The 13,236-nt window shown below is 34.6% G+C and overlaps 6 protein-coding genes across 6 annotated transcripts; 5 read left to right on the top strand and 1 right to left on the bottom strand.

Moving 5' to 3' along the window:
• Positions 1-31: 31 nt before the first annotated feature.
• On the top strand, positions 32-871 carry RNJ42_04534 (uncharacterized protein; the record flags this gene model as incomplete). Its single annotated transcript, XM_071054698.1, has 1 exon — positions 32-871. One exon carries the CDS (start codon positions 32-34, stop codon positions 869-871), a length of 840 nt encoding a protein of 279 aa, XP_070909391.1.
• A 635-nt stretch (positions 872-1,506) lies between these two features.
• RNJ42_04535 (Cystathionine gamma-synthase) lies at positions 1,507-3,582 on the top strand (the record flags this gene model as incomplete). The annotated part of the gene is made up of 1 exon (XM_071054699.1): positions 1,507-3,582. The coding sequence occupies one exon, from the start codon at positions 1,507-1,509 to the stop codon at positions 3,580-3,582; it is 2,076 nt and encodes a 691-aa protein (XP_070909392.1).
• A 451-nt stretch (positions 3,583-4,033) lies between these two features.
• ATP18 (F1F0 ATP synthase subunit i) lies at positions 4,034-4,204 on the bottom strand (the record flags this gene model as incomplete). The annotated part of the gene is made up of 1 exon (XM_071054700.1): positions 4,034-4,204. One exon carries the CDS (start codon positions 4,202-4,204, stop codon positions 4,034-4,036), a length of 171 nt encoding a protein of 56 aa, XP_070909393.1.
• A 1,469-nt stretch (positions 4,205-5,673) lies between these two features.
• TDA9 (Tda9p) lies at positions 5,674-9,669 on the top strand (the record flags this gene model as incomplete). The annotated part of the gene is made up of 1 exon (XM_071054701.1): positions 5,674-9,669. One exon carries the CDS (start codon positions 5,674-5,676, stop codon positions 9,667-9,669), a length of 3,996 nt encoding a protein of 1,331 aa, XP_070909394.1.
• Positions 9,670-10,192: 523 nt separating this feature from the next.
• Positions 10,193-11,419, top strand: DUS1 (tRNA dihydrouridine synthase; the record flags this gene model as incomplete). Its single annotated transcript, XM_071054702.1, has 1 exon — positions 10,193-11,419. The coding sequence occupies one exon, from the start codon at positions 10,193-10,195 to the stop codon at positions 11,417-11,419; it is 1,227 nt and encodes a 408-aa protein (XP_070909395.1).
• Positions 11,420-12,671: 1,252 nt separating this feature from the next.
• Positions 12,672-13,226, top strand: CPR3 (peptidylprolyl isomerase CPR3; the record flags this gene model as incomplete). Its single annotated transcript, XM_071054703.1, has 1 exon — positions 12,672-13,226. The coding sequence occupies one exon, from the start codon at positions 12,672-12,674 to the stop codon at positions 13,224-13,226; it is 555 nt and encodes a 184-aa protein (XP_070909396.1).
• Positions 13,227-13,236: the final 10 nt, after the last annotated feature.

Below are 13,236 nucleotides of genomic sequence, written 5' to 3' on the forward strand. Positions count from 1 at the left end.
TTCATTTTTCCTTTTTTTTTATATTGAATAAATGGATTTAACTCGATATTGTTGCCTGGAGATCGCTAGGTCACTTTGTGATCCACAGATCTCTTTATACCAAGTCCGCAGTATTCTACAAATAATACCGAGCGATGAGCTGCGGAGTGTGGTATATAAAAACCTAATATGTTTGGGATCTGATTCCTTTCACTACTATACGGCTTTCTATTCTGCAACAACGGATAAGTCTACCCTACCTGAATACTTTGAACAACAGATCAATGTTAAAGAAATGTCAATAGGTAACATATTACAGTTCGGAGAAGGTAGTACTATGATGTTACAACTAGATATACATGATTTTCTAAATTATAATGATACCATATCTCTAGTAGACGTTCCAAATGTGAGTTATATTTCAATCCTATGCCCCATCGACCCTTTGGCTATTCGATTTTGGACAGAACGATTAAAGGCTCATAACAATAGGAAATGGATTAATCTAAAAATACTTAGACTTCCACTTTGTGGTAATGCCATGGATATATACAAGTTAATCAGTAATATTCCTAGTTTAGGGTATATTGAGTGTAACTTAGAGCCCAAGCACGTCTCTGAAATACCTTTACTACGGCAAATGCTTCACAGAGTAGAAAACTGTCCGGAAATTGAAAATAAAGTAACTGCATCTTTACACATCATGCCAAGGAACAGTATTACAAGGAGACCCTCTTACACCCCTAGAAACAAGTCAATGGCCCCAATTGCGTCTTTTTATAAAATCAATTCTCCAAGACCTTTATTGCCTAAGCCTACAGTGCCAAGACCAAGGAAGAAGCCAAAATTGAAAAGGATGATGACAGCCAAATCATATTTTGGATTTTCTTAATAAAAAAATGAACAAAACTGGCTACATTGTGGTGGAATATATCGTAACCAAATGTATTATTATATCAATTGAGTTCAATATCGTTGCCATGTAATATCTTTGAGCTTTGTTCAAAACCCTATCCACACTTCCTATCAATATACACACCCTGCCAAATTTTTACACAGAAATTTACCATTGTATAAAATTACTAAAGGCACAGAACAAAACGTAGGTTCACTATTTCTGAGATGACATATTTCAAAATATTATTTTTCCACCTCATCGAGCCATGAATGTGCTTTTGAACACGGAAAAAAGAAAAAGAGTGGGAAATTCAGCAATGAGAAAAATTACAAAAAAATAAAACAAAACGAAGACAAACAGACAAAAAAAAAGCTATAAGGCTAGATTAACAATTGTGTATCGGGAACGACAGATAACGAAAAACCTGAATATAAAGTAAAAGCTCAAATAGAATTTAATTAACATTTTTCACAGCTTTAATTATTTGCATAATATACAATATAGGAATTATTACCGACCTTGTAACTTTAAATTAGGATAAGTGAGGGCAATAATTTTTTAGGGTACCTCGTATATTTTTTACACAAATAGAGAAAAGGAAGGAGGACAACGTAACATTCATCAAAGCAATGCAAAAGACTAATACGAATATTGAATATTCGAGATCGTTACCTTCTTGGGGAGATTTCACCGAGTGTGATAACGAGTCAGAAGATAAAAAGTTTGACAATGAAAATGAGTCAAACGGATACCCACGTTGGTGTTTACATAAGTCAGTTAAGAGGCTATGTGATGTTCTTAATAATAAATATGCAAAAGAGAACGAGAGGTGTTTATGTTTCCCTTCATACGGTGTAGCGAAACGTTGCCGGGAATTTGTTAGAGAAAGGGCTGACGTAGCACCAAAAGTACGTATTTTACAACTCGCAACTTCAAAACCTAACAACGTTGAAGAGAAGAAATGGAAATGTGAATACAAGATAGCAATAGTCTTTGTTTCCGCAGAACTCTTTCCTTTAGTACGAAAATACTGGAGGCTAACTGGTGAGATAGTTTCACCGAGGTTGGCCGAGTACGTTTTAAACGAGCTTTTCATAGCAGAAAGATCATCATTTTCTACATTCCAGAGCAAAAAGGATCAGGTACCTGCAAAGAGATCACAGCTCAACTTTACGTTGGCTAATAGGGCTATACAAAATATCAGAAAGAAACTAGTAGCTCATTCTCTTGATACGCAAGATGAATTTGATGAAGGAAATTATCACTTCCAGAACGAAGACAGTGTTGAACCTACATTTTTAGATACTGTACGATCTAATGATAGTAATAATCAACAACAGATATCCCAAATTGACGAAGATTTGATCAGATTTGGTCTATCAAGATTTGATGATGCCAGTGATAATGATAGTGATGAAGACCGCTTTCAATCAGCTTTTGGAAATGAAAGCGAAAGTGAAGAAGATGATCAATTTGTCTCACTCGTACCTGCAGAACCAATAGAGATTGATATCAGTAATACGCCTATTGACTCTCCACTACCGGACAACTCTAATAATGCTTCTGCAACATTCCTTGGTCCAGGACATTTAAATCATAATACAGATATTGAAATTGATTACAATGAGGATGTTTTCATTTTCCCTACCGGAATGGCTTCTCTATATACTGCCCAACGGTACTTATTAGAATACGATCTGATGAAAATGAGCAGATTAAGATTTCAATCAGATAATGACCTAACTAATGGGAATAATTACAAAAGGATGGTATTATTAGGTGAACTAACTCAAGATAATACTGACATGATGAAAGAATTTAATGAAACTATAGTAATCAATAATAAGAAAGGAATGTCAGAGACACTGGACGACTTAGAAGTGCTTCTAAATTCAGGTGAGCAAATACTGGGCCTCTTTACTGAGATTCCTACTAACCCCCATATTGGTTTAATTGATCTTGAGAGGTTGAAAGACCTATCAAATCTGTTCGTTTTCCCCATTATTTTCGATATTACAGCAGGTTCTGGTGTTTTGAATTGTAATGTTTTGAAATATGGTGATATTCTGTGTACGTCACTGCTGACAAGATTCACTAACATTGAAGTTAATGGAGGCGCAATGATTATAAGTAAAAAAAGAACGCCTAAGATGCATGAGTTCTTCTTGGATAAAATGAATGAGGAACTTACAGAGTCACAATTGGCATCATCTACCCCTCAACCTTACTCTCGTAATTTACTCAATACCACAGGAACCACTATATGGGTAGAAGATGTAATACTACTAGACAAGGGCTCCTCTAGATGGCATGATCGTAATATTAAGATCAATTACACCACTGAGTATCTGATTCAAAAGGTATTGAAGTCTCACCAAGGCACGTTATTCAAAAATATACTATATTTAAATGATATTCACTGGAAAGAGAACGGTTATTACGACATGATTAAATACTCTCGTGAAGATTGTGGGTACGGTGGTATATTTACTCTTGAATTCAACGACGAGACCACAATTGAAAAATTCTATAATGCCCTAGAAAATATATACAAGGGAACACCATTACTAGGCGGTAATGAGGTGACAATGGTTACTGCATTCAAGAATAAAACATGTGATGAATACTTCATGAGGGTGTGTGTTGGCTTAGAAAACATCAAGACACTTACACGAGTATTTCAAACAGCTATAAGTAAATGCTAAGTTTTTTTTTTTTAACATTTTTTTTCTTGATTTTTTTTTTTTTTTTTTTTTATTCTTTTAAAACAAAAAATGATAGACTCTCAATACCATATTACTTACATATTAATTATTATAAGATATATGTAGTATTCAGTCTTAATTTTTTTTAAAACATTTCTGTTAATATGTTTTTAAAATGTAGAAATAATAAATTATACACAGGTATAGAAGAATATCAGTTCTATTATTATAGAGTTGTTTAAAATATAAAAATCATATATTCTTAATTTTATTTTTTGATCGTTTTTAATAATAAAACAAAGCATTTATTTTCTATTTTTTCTCTTGAATATGAATAAAATACCAAATAACCTGTTTTCTTTTTTTTTAATTGTTTTTTTTTTCCAGAATATTTAGTTTTGTGTGTGTGTGTGTGTGTATGTTAACGTCACTGTCCCGCATCTTTCACCTTTTACAATGGCTTCTCACCCTTTTGGAATCTTGGGTTTCTTGGATCATTGATGTATTGTTCACTGCTGGCCATGGCATCAGCTCCTTTACTGACAGCATAGTATACAACAGCACCACTAACGAAGAATGGCCAGTAATGTTTAACAATAGGGAAAGCGAATCTCTTAATCATATTGTTATGCTATTTGGGTATTGTTTTTTTCGTAATCTCTTTGAACTTTTCGATATTCGAATCCTATATATAACAACAACACACTCTCCCTATATCAATATACCAATACTAAAAATCCTGGGAAAAAGGGTATTGATGAAAAATATAGACAAAAAATTGGGTTACCCTGTGTGAGTTAGATTCCAGCAGAAAGCAAAAAAAAGAACGAACCGGAAGACCAGTTCTCATTTCATTGGTCGAGCACGAAAAGGCCTTCTTTATTTACACGAAATAATCAGGTGGCTGATTTTTCTCGTAGAAAAAGAGGTTGCAACTGTTGATGGTCAATATCAATATCCTGGTTCCGTTTAAATCATTTGTAACGAGTGGTGGTTTATTTATTTTTATTTTCTTTTCTCACTCTACTGCATTATGTGTCCTAAAAATAATCGAACCAATATAAAAGGTGTCTCAAATAGGAAGACGGGCCTAATAACTCTTCTCTCAGAAACATATGCACGGAGAGCGGGCGAGTAATATAAAGAATGGATGAGAGAAAGAATGGGCCACACTCGATAGTTCGGTTTTGTCCCCCTCCCATCACAGTATAGCGCGTACAGCAGTATTTATTATATGACGTATATTTCTACTGGAAAAGATAACTGAATGAGATTTTTTTTTTTTAACGCCAGGTGCGGTGTTATCTTAGAGAGAGAGAGAGAGACAAAGAAGAAAAAAAGTCCTATCGAAGTTAACTACGAAATCTATATCACACAACATGTAGAACAAAGAAGATCCCATTTCAATACCGTACAGATGATATCTAAAGCATAGTGAAAGCAAAAGCTAAAGTTCAAAAAAAAATAAAAAAGGAAAGAAAAAAAAGTGGGCGTATAACAAGTTGTATAGCTTGATAACTTCATGGAAAAGGGTCAATGTATCGAGGGAACAGAGATGTGGAAAGAATATAATTAACGAGTGTAAACGCTACTTTTCTGTAATCTGTCCTGAAATTGACAGTTCAGTAATGTAAAAAAGGAAAAGTAAACAAATTGACTTACAAGTTGAAAGGAAAAACAAGAAAAATAACAGAAAAACCACACAGAGGAATATTCAAGTAAGAAAAACATCTTTATTCAAGTAACTTTGGAAAAAAAAAACAAAACAAAACAAAACGAACAAAGAACAACAGAAAACCAAGAAAAAAAAAAAAAAAAAAAAAGCAACAAAAAACTTTATAAGAAATTACCAAATAATCTTTCATTTAGAAAATAAAACAACCACATAGCTGGAAATATATAATTTTCTTTATATATTCATTTTTGGTAAAAGACTTAATATATATTTATTTTTGATATTTTTTTATATTCAAGTAAATAAAAACGACAACAACAACAACAACAACAACAACAAAAATAAGAGAAAATAGATATATAACGCAATAAATAACAAATAACAGTTACAAAAATACAAAAAAAACCTAAAATAGAATGTCTGTGGAAACGTCAATACAGCAGGAAGATGGTACTTTTATGCCTATCCCGAAGAAATCTAGAACCATCAAGACAGATAAACCGAGGCCACATCTATGTCCCATATGTACTCGTGGATTTGTAAGGTTAGAACATTTAAAGAGACATCAAAGGGCTCATACTAATGAAAAACCATTTTTATGTGTATTTTGTGGACGTTGTTTCGCTAGAAGAGACCTGGTGTTACGCCACCAATACAAACTACACCCAACCCTGGTAACTAAGACACAAGAGAGCACGATAGAGAGTAGTAGCAGCAGGACTAGTAGTCTTTCTCCAGAGAGTGATAATTCAGAATCGAAGAAAAGTAAACTGGACTTACTGAATGATAATATAATCAAGGTGTCAGGTAATAGAGCCACTATCTTACCTACGCCAAGTAATCCATTGGCAAAGACTACTGCCCAACTGAGGAAAGACGCAAAGGATGCTGGGAAAGAGAGCACATCCGCTTCAGGAAAGGGGAGAAAAGCTACCAAAAAGAAGAAAGTCATGACTAAAAATAATCAAATGGTTGATAGTAATAACAGCAGCGCCATAGGAACAAGTAATGAGAGTAGTATGACGAATTCTCCTGTGGTTCCTGTATCTAATGGTAACACTTTTAACGAGCATAATGTTAACCCTGTAACGAATAACTTGGTTGTACCCGTCTCCAGAAATAGAAGACACGCCTCTTTCTCAGCATCAAGTGCCTTCACTTACTTCCCTGATAATATATCAGCAGGTGGGCACGAGCACGAGCACAGTGATGGTCACAACAAAGACCACATTGATGATCTTGGAGAAGGTGTCCCCCATCTAGTTGGATTTTCAACACCACAATTGACAGCTCAAGAGCTCATCAAGAAGGTGATGGATACAGGTACCATGGACTTTGAACCTCTAGATTTACCACCAGCTTTGTTCGGAGATGACCAAAATAATATTGCAAATCATGATTCAATTCAAGCTATTAGTTTATTACCACAAGGACTAGAAAATAGTAAGCAAGATGAGCGTGTTGATTTCATTAACGGCAAGAAGAAGGCACAAACGGTCGATAGCACAAGTATTATGACTATTAATGACGACAAATCTCAATCTAATTTGAATATTAAGTACGCGAACAGCTCTGCCTCACTGGCAGCTGCACTGAGTTCTATGTTTTCTATACCCAGTAACTCAGCTGCGAACTTCTTAAATGGTGGCCCCTCGCATCAGATATTAACGGATATAGTAACTATGGGGTCCTCTATGGGCGGTTCAAAGGGATTCATTAAACCAAATAACAATACTTCAGAACTCGATCTATTTAATTATAAGAACTGGAAGAGTGAATCGTTTCATGACATTTTTGATATCTCCTCGCCTAGGGAAAAAAATAAAAAGAAGAGAGCTACTTTTACCACTAATGATGTTTCAGAACCTGATTATAAAATTGATGGAGGAAGTATTAAATCACCAATGAGTATTCCGGAAATAGGTGATACCTCTAAGAATAGTGATGGAACAAGTTCTCCAGATGAAGATTGGCTCTCCAAATTTATACAAGATTCACAACTCGAAAAGCAGTTCGACCTAGATGTTAATCATTTCAATGATATTGGTTTCTTTCATTCTAACCATCCAGCAGACCAGTCACGTAGTGATCCTGGATTTGCAAAGAGTAATGTCATTGGCAGCCACGTTACTTCGAACACTACTTCTACTTTGAACTCTAACACAAATTTGACCAAACTTGGCAATGGAACTGTGTCACCATTACAATCCCTACCGGAGGGCTTGAACTTTACACCATCTCCTGACCAGACAGCTATCAATGACACAGCTGGAAAACTAAAGAAATCTGACTTTAACGACTTTAAGAAACTGTTCAATTCTCACATTGATAATTACGGCCTCCCAAATCACATGAACAAAAGGCCATTAGAGGACGATGACATTGGGGCGGCTTTGGAAAGATCAGTATCATCATTATTTACATCAAGACAGGTTGAATTATTCCGTAAGAATATCAATTCCACAAGCAATTTAATATTTTCGAATCCAATTTCCAATTCTTCATCTTTATCCACTTCTCCAACTGCCGATTCAGAACCGCTACATAAGAAACCCAAACATTCTAAACCTCTTCTATCCTTTTTTGATGAGAACTTCAGAAACGAGATCGTTAAAATGAATAATTTGACTTCTGCTATGTTTCCTACTGTTAATGAGCTAAATCATTATGTCAATTTGTACCAGAGAGAATTCCACCCCTATTTTTCATTTGTACATCTCTACTCTTTTATTCCTTCACCTGAAAATTACTCCTTCCTTTTAAGTGTAGCTATGATTGGTGCTCTATATGCATACCATTCCAACCATGCTATGATTTTGTGTAAGGTTGCTAGACATAATGTTAGAGAATATTTAGAGCAGACGAGACAAAATCAAAAAGCAACGCCTTTATGGTTAATACAATCCTTGGTTCTTTTGACATTTATAGGTATCTTCAGTGATGATTTAAACATTGCCAGGAGTATGAATACTCAGCTAATGACCTTGATCAAATTAATCAAGAAAACTAATATGAACTTACCCTTGGAAAATTTCTGTCAACCACCTATTGCTAGCAATCATGCGTTGGACTACCAAAACAATCCATCAAGCTTCGCAAAATATAGTGAACAATATTCCACACCAGAACAATTGGAAAAAGATTTTCAATATTTTATTTTAGCTCAAACAAGAATTAGAACATGCCATGTCGTTTTAATCATTTCAAACTTGTTTACTTCCTTGGTAGGTCTAGAATGTTGTTTCCACTCCATCGATATGAATTGTGGTGTCCCTTGTTTCCATGAAAGCTTGTATACCTGTCCAAACTCTATCGAATGGGCACAAAAATTGAACAAATATAACGTTGTTTTGGACTCTAAATTTTCTTTAATTGAATTGTCTAATGGTGAAGCTAATTATGCTAATTGTATGATGTACCTGTCAAATGGTAGTCAATATGTTTATGACAATACAAAAGTATCAAAAAAGACTTTACTGTCACTGTTAATTACAGTACATGAAAAGATCTTTCTTGAAAGAAACACAATCAGACACGAGAATGGTAATAATATACCTTTAAATGATGCAAAGTGGAGAATGTCTGCCAGACCTATGATCTCAGTCATGTTAAAGCATTGGGAAGCCATGTACATTAAAAATGGTGGCTTATTAGTACCTACCAATGAGAATATTATTATCATAAACAGTGATCCAGCTATGAGATTAATTATTCCACTACATTCCTTTGCTTTAATAAGAAAATGTATTGATCTTACTCCAGTAATGAAACAAATTTGGTTACATAATTGGGTTGGCATGAATGAAATAATGGAACAAATTTGCTGTGATTGGGAGTCATTAAGAGAAAGTACAACTTATGCTGTCAATATCATTGACTACTGGGTAACAACATCCAGTGTTTTGAAGGACCGTGGCACTGGTGCAACTCCTATATTTAGCATTACATGTATTTTCTCAGCTATTCTTATTATTGCTGAATATATGAAACATTTGGAAGACTGGTCGACTGGTATTACTGCCGATAATCTGTCAAACCCAAATCTAAAAGTTTCAGATAGAATTTTGTGGTTTAAGGCATTTAAAATCTTCAAGAAAGTCGAAGATCACTTATCCACTATGGACCAAGAATCTCAAACATATTCACAATTTTTGAGAAAACAGGCAAATGGAGCACTTGATATTGGTGCCCTTGATGAGGAATACATTGAGAACGCTACAAAGCCAGATAGAGAAATAAAAGAGACTATTGAAGTAATTAGAAAATCTCGTATGTCAACCAGATCACTATATTTTGGTGTACGCATTCTTGGAGATTCACCAGTCTGGCCTATTGCTATCTTATTTGCTCTGGCTTTGCAATGTAGGGCTATACATATGGAAAAATCAGTTGAAAAAACTATGTTGTTATAAAAGTACTGATAATGTGTTTTACATTAGGTTCTTGAAGAAAATTCTATTAATGACACTAATAATTTCCCTCTACAATTTGTCTTATTTATGATAATACTACCTTTTTTTTTTGATTTTTTTTTCTAGCTATTTTTTTAATACTGTAATAAAAATTTATAGATTACGTCTTATAAAACTATAATTAATTAATAATAATACACTACTAGCTTATATTTACATTAATTATAATTCTTTCTGCTGTCTCTATAAGTGCTGCGCGTCTTTCTAAAAAAGTGAAAAATTTCGAAATACCATTTTTGTTTTATTTTTTCTGAATTTGCGATGAGCTTACCTTATACAAAAATAGCTTTTACAGTTATACATATAAATCCATTATTTGAAAGCAAAAACAAAAAAGGTTATTATTGGGTCTTTTCGGAAGCAAATATCACTGATCTAATACTCTTTTAATATTGCTTTCAAGTTGCTGTTTAAACTTTACTTCAAAGAATTACTTCCTCTAATCAGAAAATCTTATCTTAACATGGTGGATCAAAAATTAAAGGGAAGAGTGCTGTTTGAGAAGATAGGTAAGCCTACCAGAATCGTTGCTCCTATGGTGGATCAGTCTGAACTTGCCTGGAGGGTATTATCTAGAAGGTATGGTGCGACATTGTGCTACACACCTATGTTCCATGCTAAGCTGTTTGCTACATCCGAAAAGTATAGGAAAGAAATGTGGTGTGACTTGGATGGTGATACAGAACTTGACCGTCCCTTAGTTGTTCAGTTTTGTGCCAATGACCCTGAATATCTACTTGAGGCGGCTAAACTTGTAGAAGACAAGTGTGATGCGGTTGATCTAAATCTCGGTTGTCCTCAAGGTATTGCAAAGAAAGGCCATTATGGTTCGTTCTTAATGGAAGAATGGGAACTCATTCACAAATTAATCCGTACTCTACACGACAATTTGAAAGTACCAGTTACAGCTAAGATTCGTGTCTTCCCCGAACAACAAAAAACATTAGACTATGCAAAGATGGTTCTAGATGCCGGTGCCCAGTTCCTAACTGTACATGGCAGGCTTCGTGAACAAAAGGGCCAAAAAACAGGTTTGGCAGATTGGGATATCATAAAGTTTTTAAGAAAAGAATTACCACAAGACACAGTTTTTTTTGCTAATGGTAATATTTTGTATCCTGAGGACATTGAAAGATGTTCTGAATACATCAACTGTGATGCAGTAATGAGTGCTGAAGGTAATTTATACAACCCGGGCGTATTTAACGTTGAGCATATCGGTGATAAGGATAAGACTTTCCCACGGGTGGACAGGCTGGCGAGAGAATATTTCAATATTATAAAAAACGAGTGCAGCGAATCTCTTGCCTCTAGAAAAGCAATGAAAAGTCATTTCTTCAAACTACTGAGACCTTTCTTGCCTCATCATACTGATATCAGAGCGAATATCGCTGCATTGAACGCCAAATCTAGTCTAGATGAATGGGAGCAAAAAGTGGTGATACCAGTTGAAGAGACTGTACGAAAGATATTCGAAGACCCCACTATAGATGATACGGTTGTTACTCTCGAAAAACAATTATGGGGAGGTTCCTACAAGACCGTTCCATATTGGAGGTGCCAGCCTTATTTCAGACCTGTAAATGGTGTTACAGCTGATAAGAGAGTAGTAGAAGAACTAGAATCCAAAAAGAGACAGGCAGAAACTCCATTAGAAAAGGAGAAAGAAAAAGAACTGAAACTAGACTAGCATTACTACAAACTTTTCATTTTTTTTTTGTTTTTTTTTTTAAAATTTCCACTATATTCCATTGTGCACCTAAGTCTGTATTTATGTATATTTGCTGTTATAAACTGTTTGTTATTGTTATTAACTGTATTGTACACCGAATTATGTAAAAGCTAATTAGCAACAAATACTGCTGACAGAAAATAGCGTAAATCAATTAATGTTCCTAGTATCTGATAGTTTACATCCTGCTACGGAAATTTCTGGCAACTTAACTAAGATTCAAATCACCGATGGGGTGCCTGGCAGCGAAATTCCCGATCGCCGCCTTTAGAAAGAAAAAAAAAAGGAAGAGCACCTATTTTAGCTGATGATTCATATTAAGCACACTAAAATAAAAACTAGAAAACTTAAAAATATAGAGTTGTTTGATAAGTAGTGTTTTTGGGTTTTTGCTGATTTATCTAATTTGATAGACATGTTTATTAAACAAAATATGCTGACTTAAGTTATTGCTGATGATTATTTTGGGATTCGATAAGAAAAAATAAACATATATAATGGAACAGATTGTTCAACTTTTCTAAATATCTCCCATTTCTTATTATCTGTTCTTAACATAAAATAAAAGTATACTCAATACTAACAAAAACAACTAAACACATCAAAAAAATAAATCTCAGAAAAAAAATGTCCTCTCCAATTAATTATGCTTGCAGCTGTACTGAATGCGCCTGTGAAACTAAATGTGGTTGCGCTACCAAAACCTGTGCTAACTCATCAGGTGAATGTACTTGCACCAACTGTACTTGTGGAACTTGCAAGTGCTAAATCTACTATGACATATGTCTAGTTCCTTTATTTTTTATCTCCAACAAATATATATATATATATATATATATATTAAAATAAACTGGCCATTGAATTTATCTATAAGTTATATAAGGATATACTATCTTCATTTAATTTAATATAAATAATATGACTACTGTTTTAGCAATATCTTACTTAATAGAATATTCATATATATATATAAGTTTTTGGATTTTGATCCAGATATAACACGTGACTTCTATTCTAAAATGCCGTAGTTTTGACTCTTCTTTGGGCGTGGAAGGAGCGAACTAGTATTTTGAATTGGAAGAGAAGATAGTACTAGATAGAGAGGACTTTTCATCGAAGGATTATTTATTGTAACAGTATCCCTATTTTAATTTTTCTTTAGCATCTACTGTCATCCCAACCCAATAAAAGCAATTAATAAAATAATAAAATGTTTATGAGAAATTTTGCTGCCCAAAGAAGACAGTTGTCTTCCACTGCTGCCAAGTTCGGTAAGAAGGTCTATTTCGAACCATCCGTAAATGGGTCCCGTATTGGACGTATTGAGTTTGAGCTTTATGACGAAGTTGTGCCAAAGACTGCTGAAAATTTCAGAGCTCTATGTACCGGTGAAAAGGGCTGGGGCTACAAAGGCGTTCCATTTCACCGTATCATCCCTCAATTTATGCTTCAAGGTGGTGATACAGACCTAACTAACGGATTCGGTGGTAAGTCCATCTACGGTAACAAGTTTGCTGACGAAAACTTCACCAAGAAGCATGATAAGGCTGGTTTGTTGTCTATGGCTAACGCTGGCCCAAACACTAATGGTTCCCAATTCTTCATAACCACTGTCCCATGCCCATGGCTAGATGGTAAGCATGTCGTCTTCGGTGAAGTCACTAAGGGTATGGACATTGTCAAAACCATCGAGAGTTACGGTACTATGTCTGGTGCTCCTAGAGCTAAGATCGTCGTCGAAGAATCCGGAGAAATCACGGAATAGAAACATTTCC

Source organism: Nakaseomyces bracarensis (assembly GCF_045282275.1).
Source record: "Nakaseomyces bracarensis strain CBM3 chromosome Unknown Scaff13_0, whole genome shotgun sequence".
NCBI lineage: Eukaryota > Fungi > Ascomycota > Saccharomycetes > Saccharomycetales > Saccharomycetaceae > Nakaseomyces > Nakaseomyces bracarensis.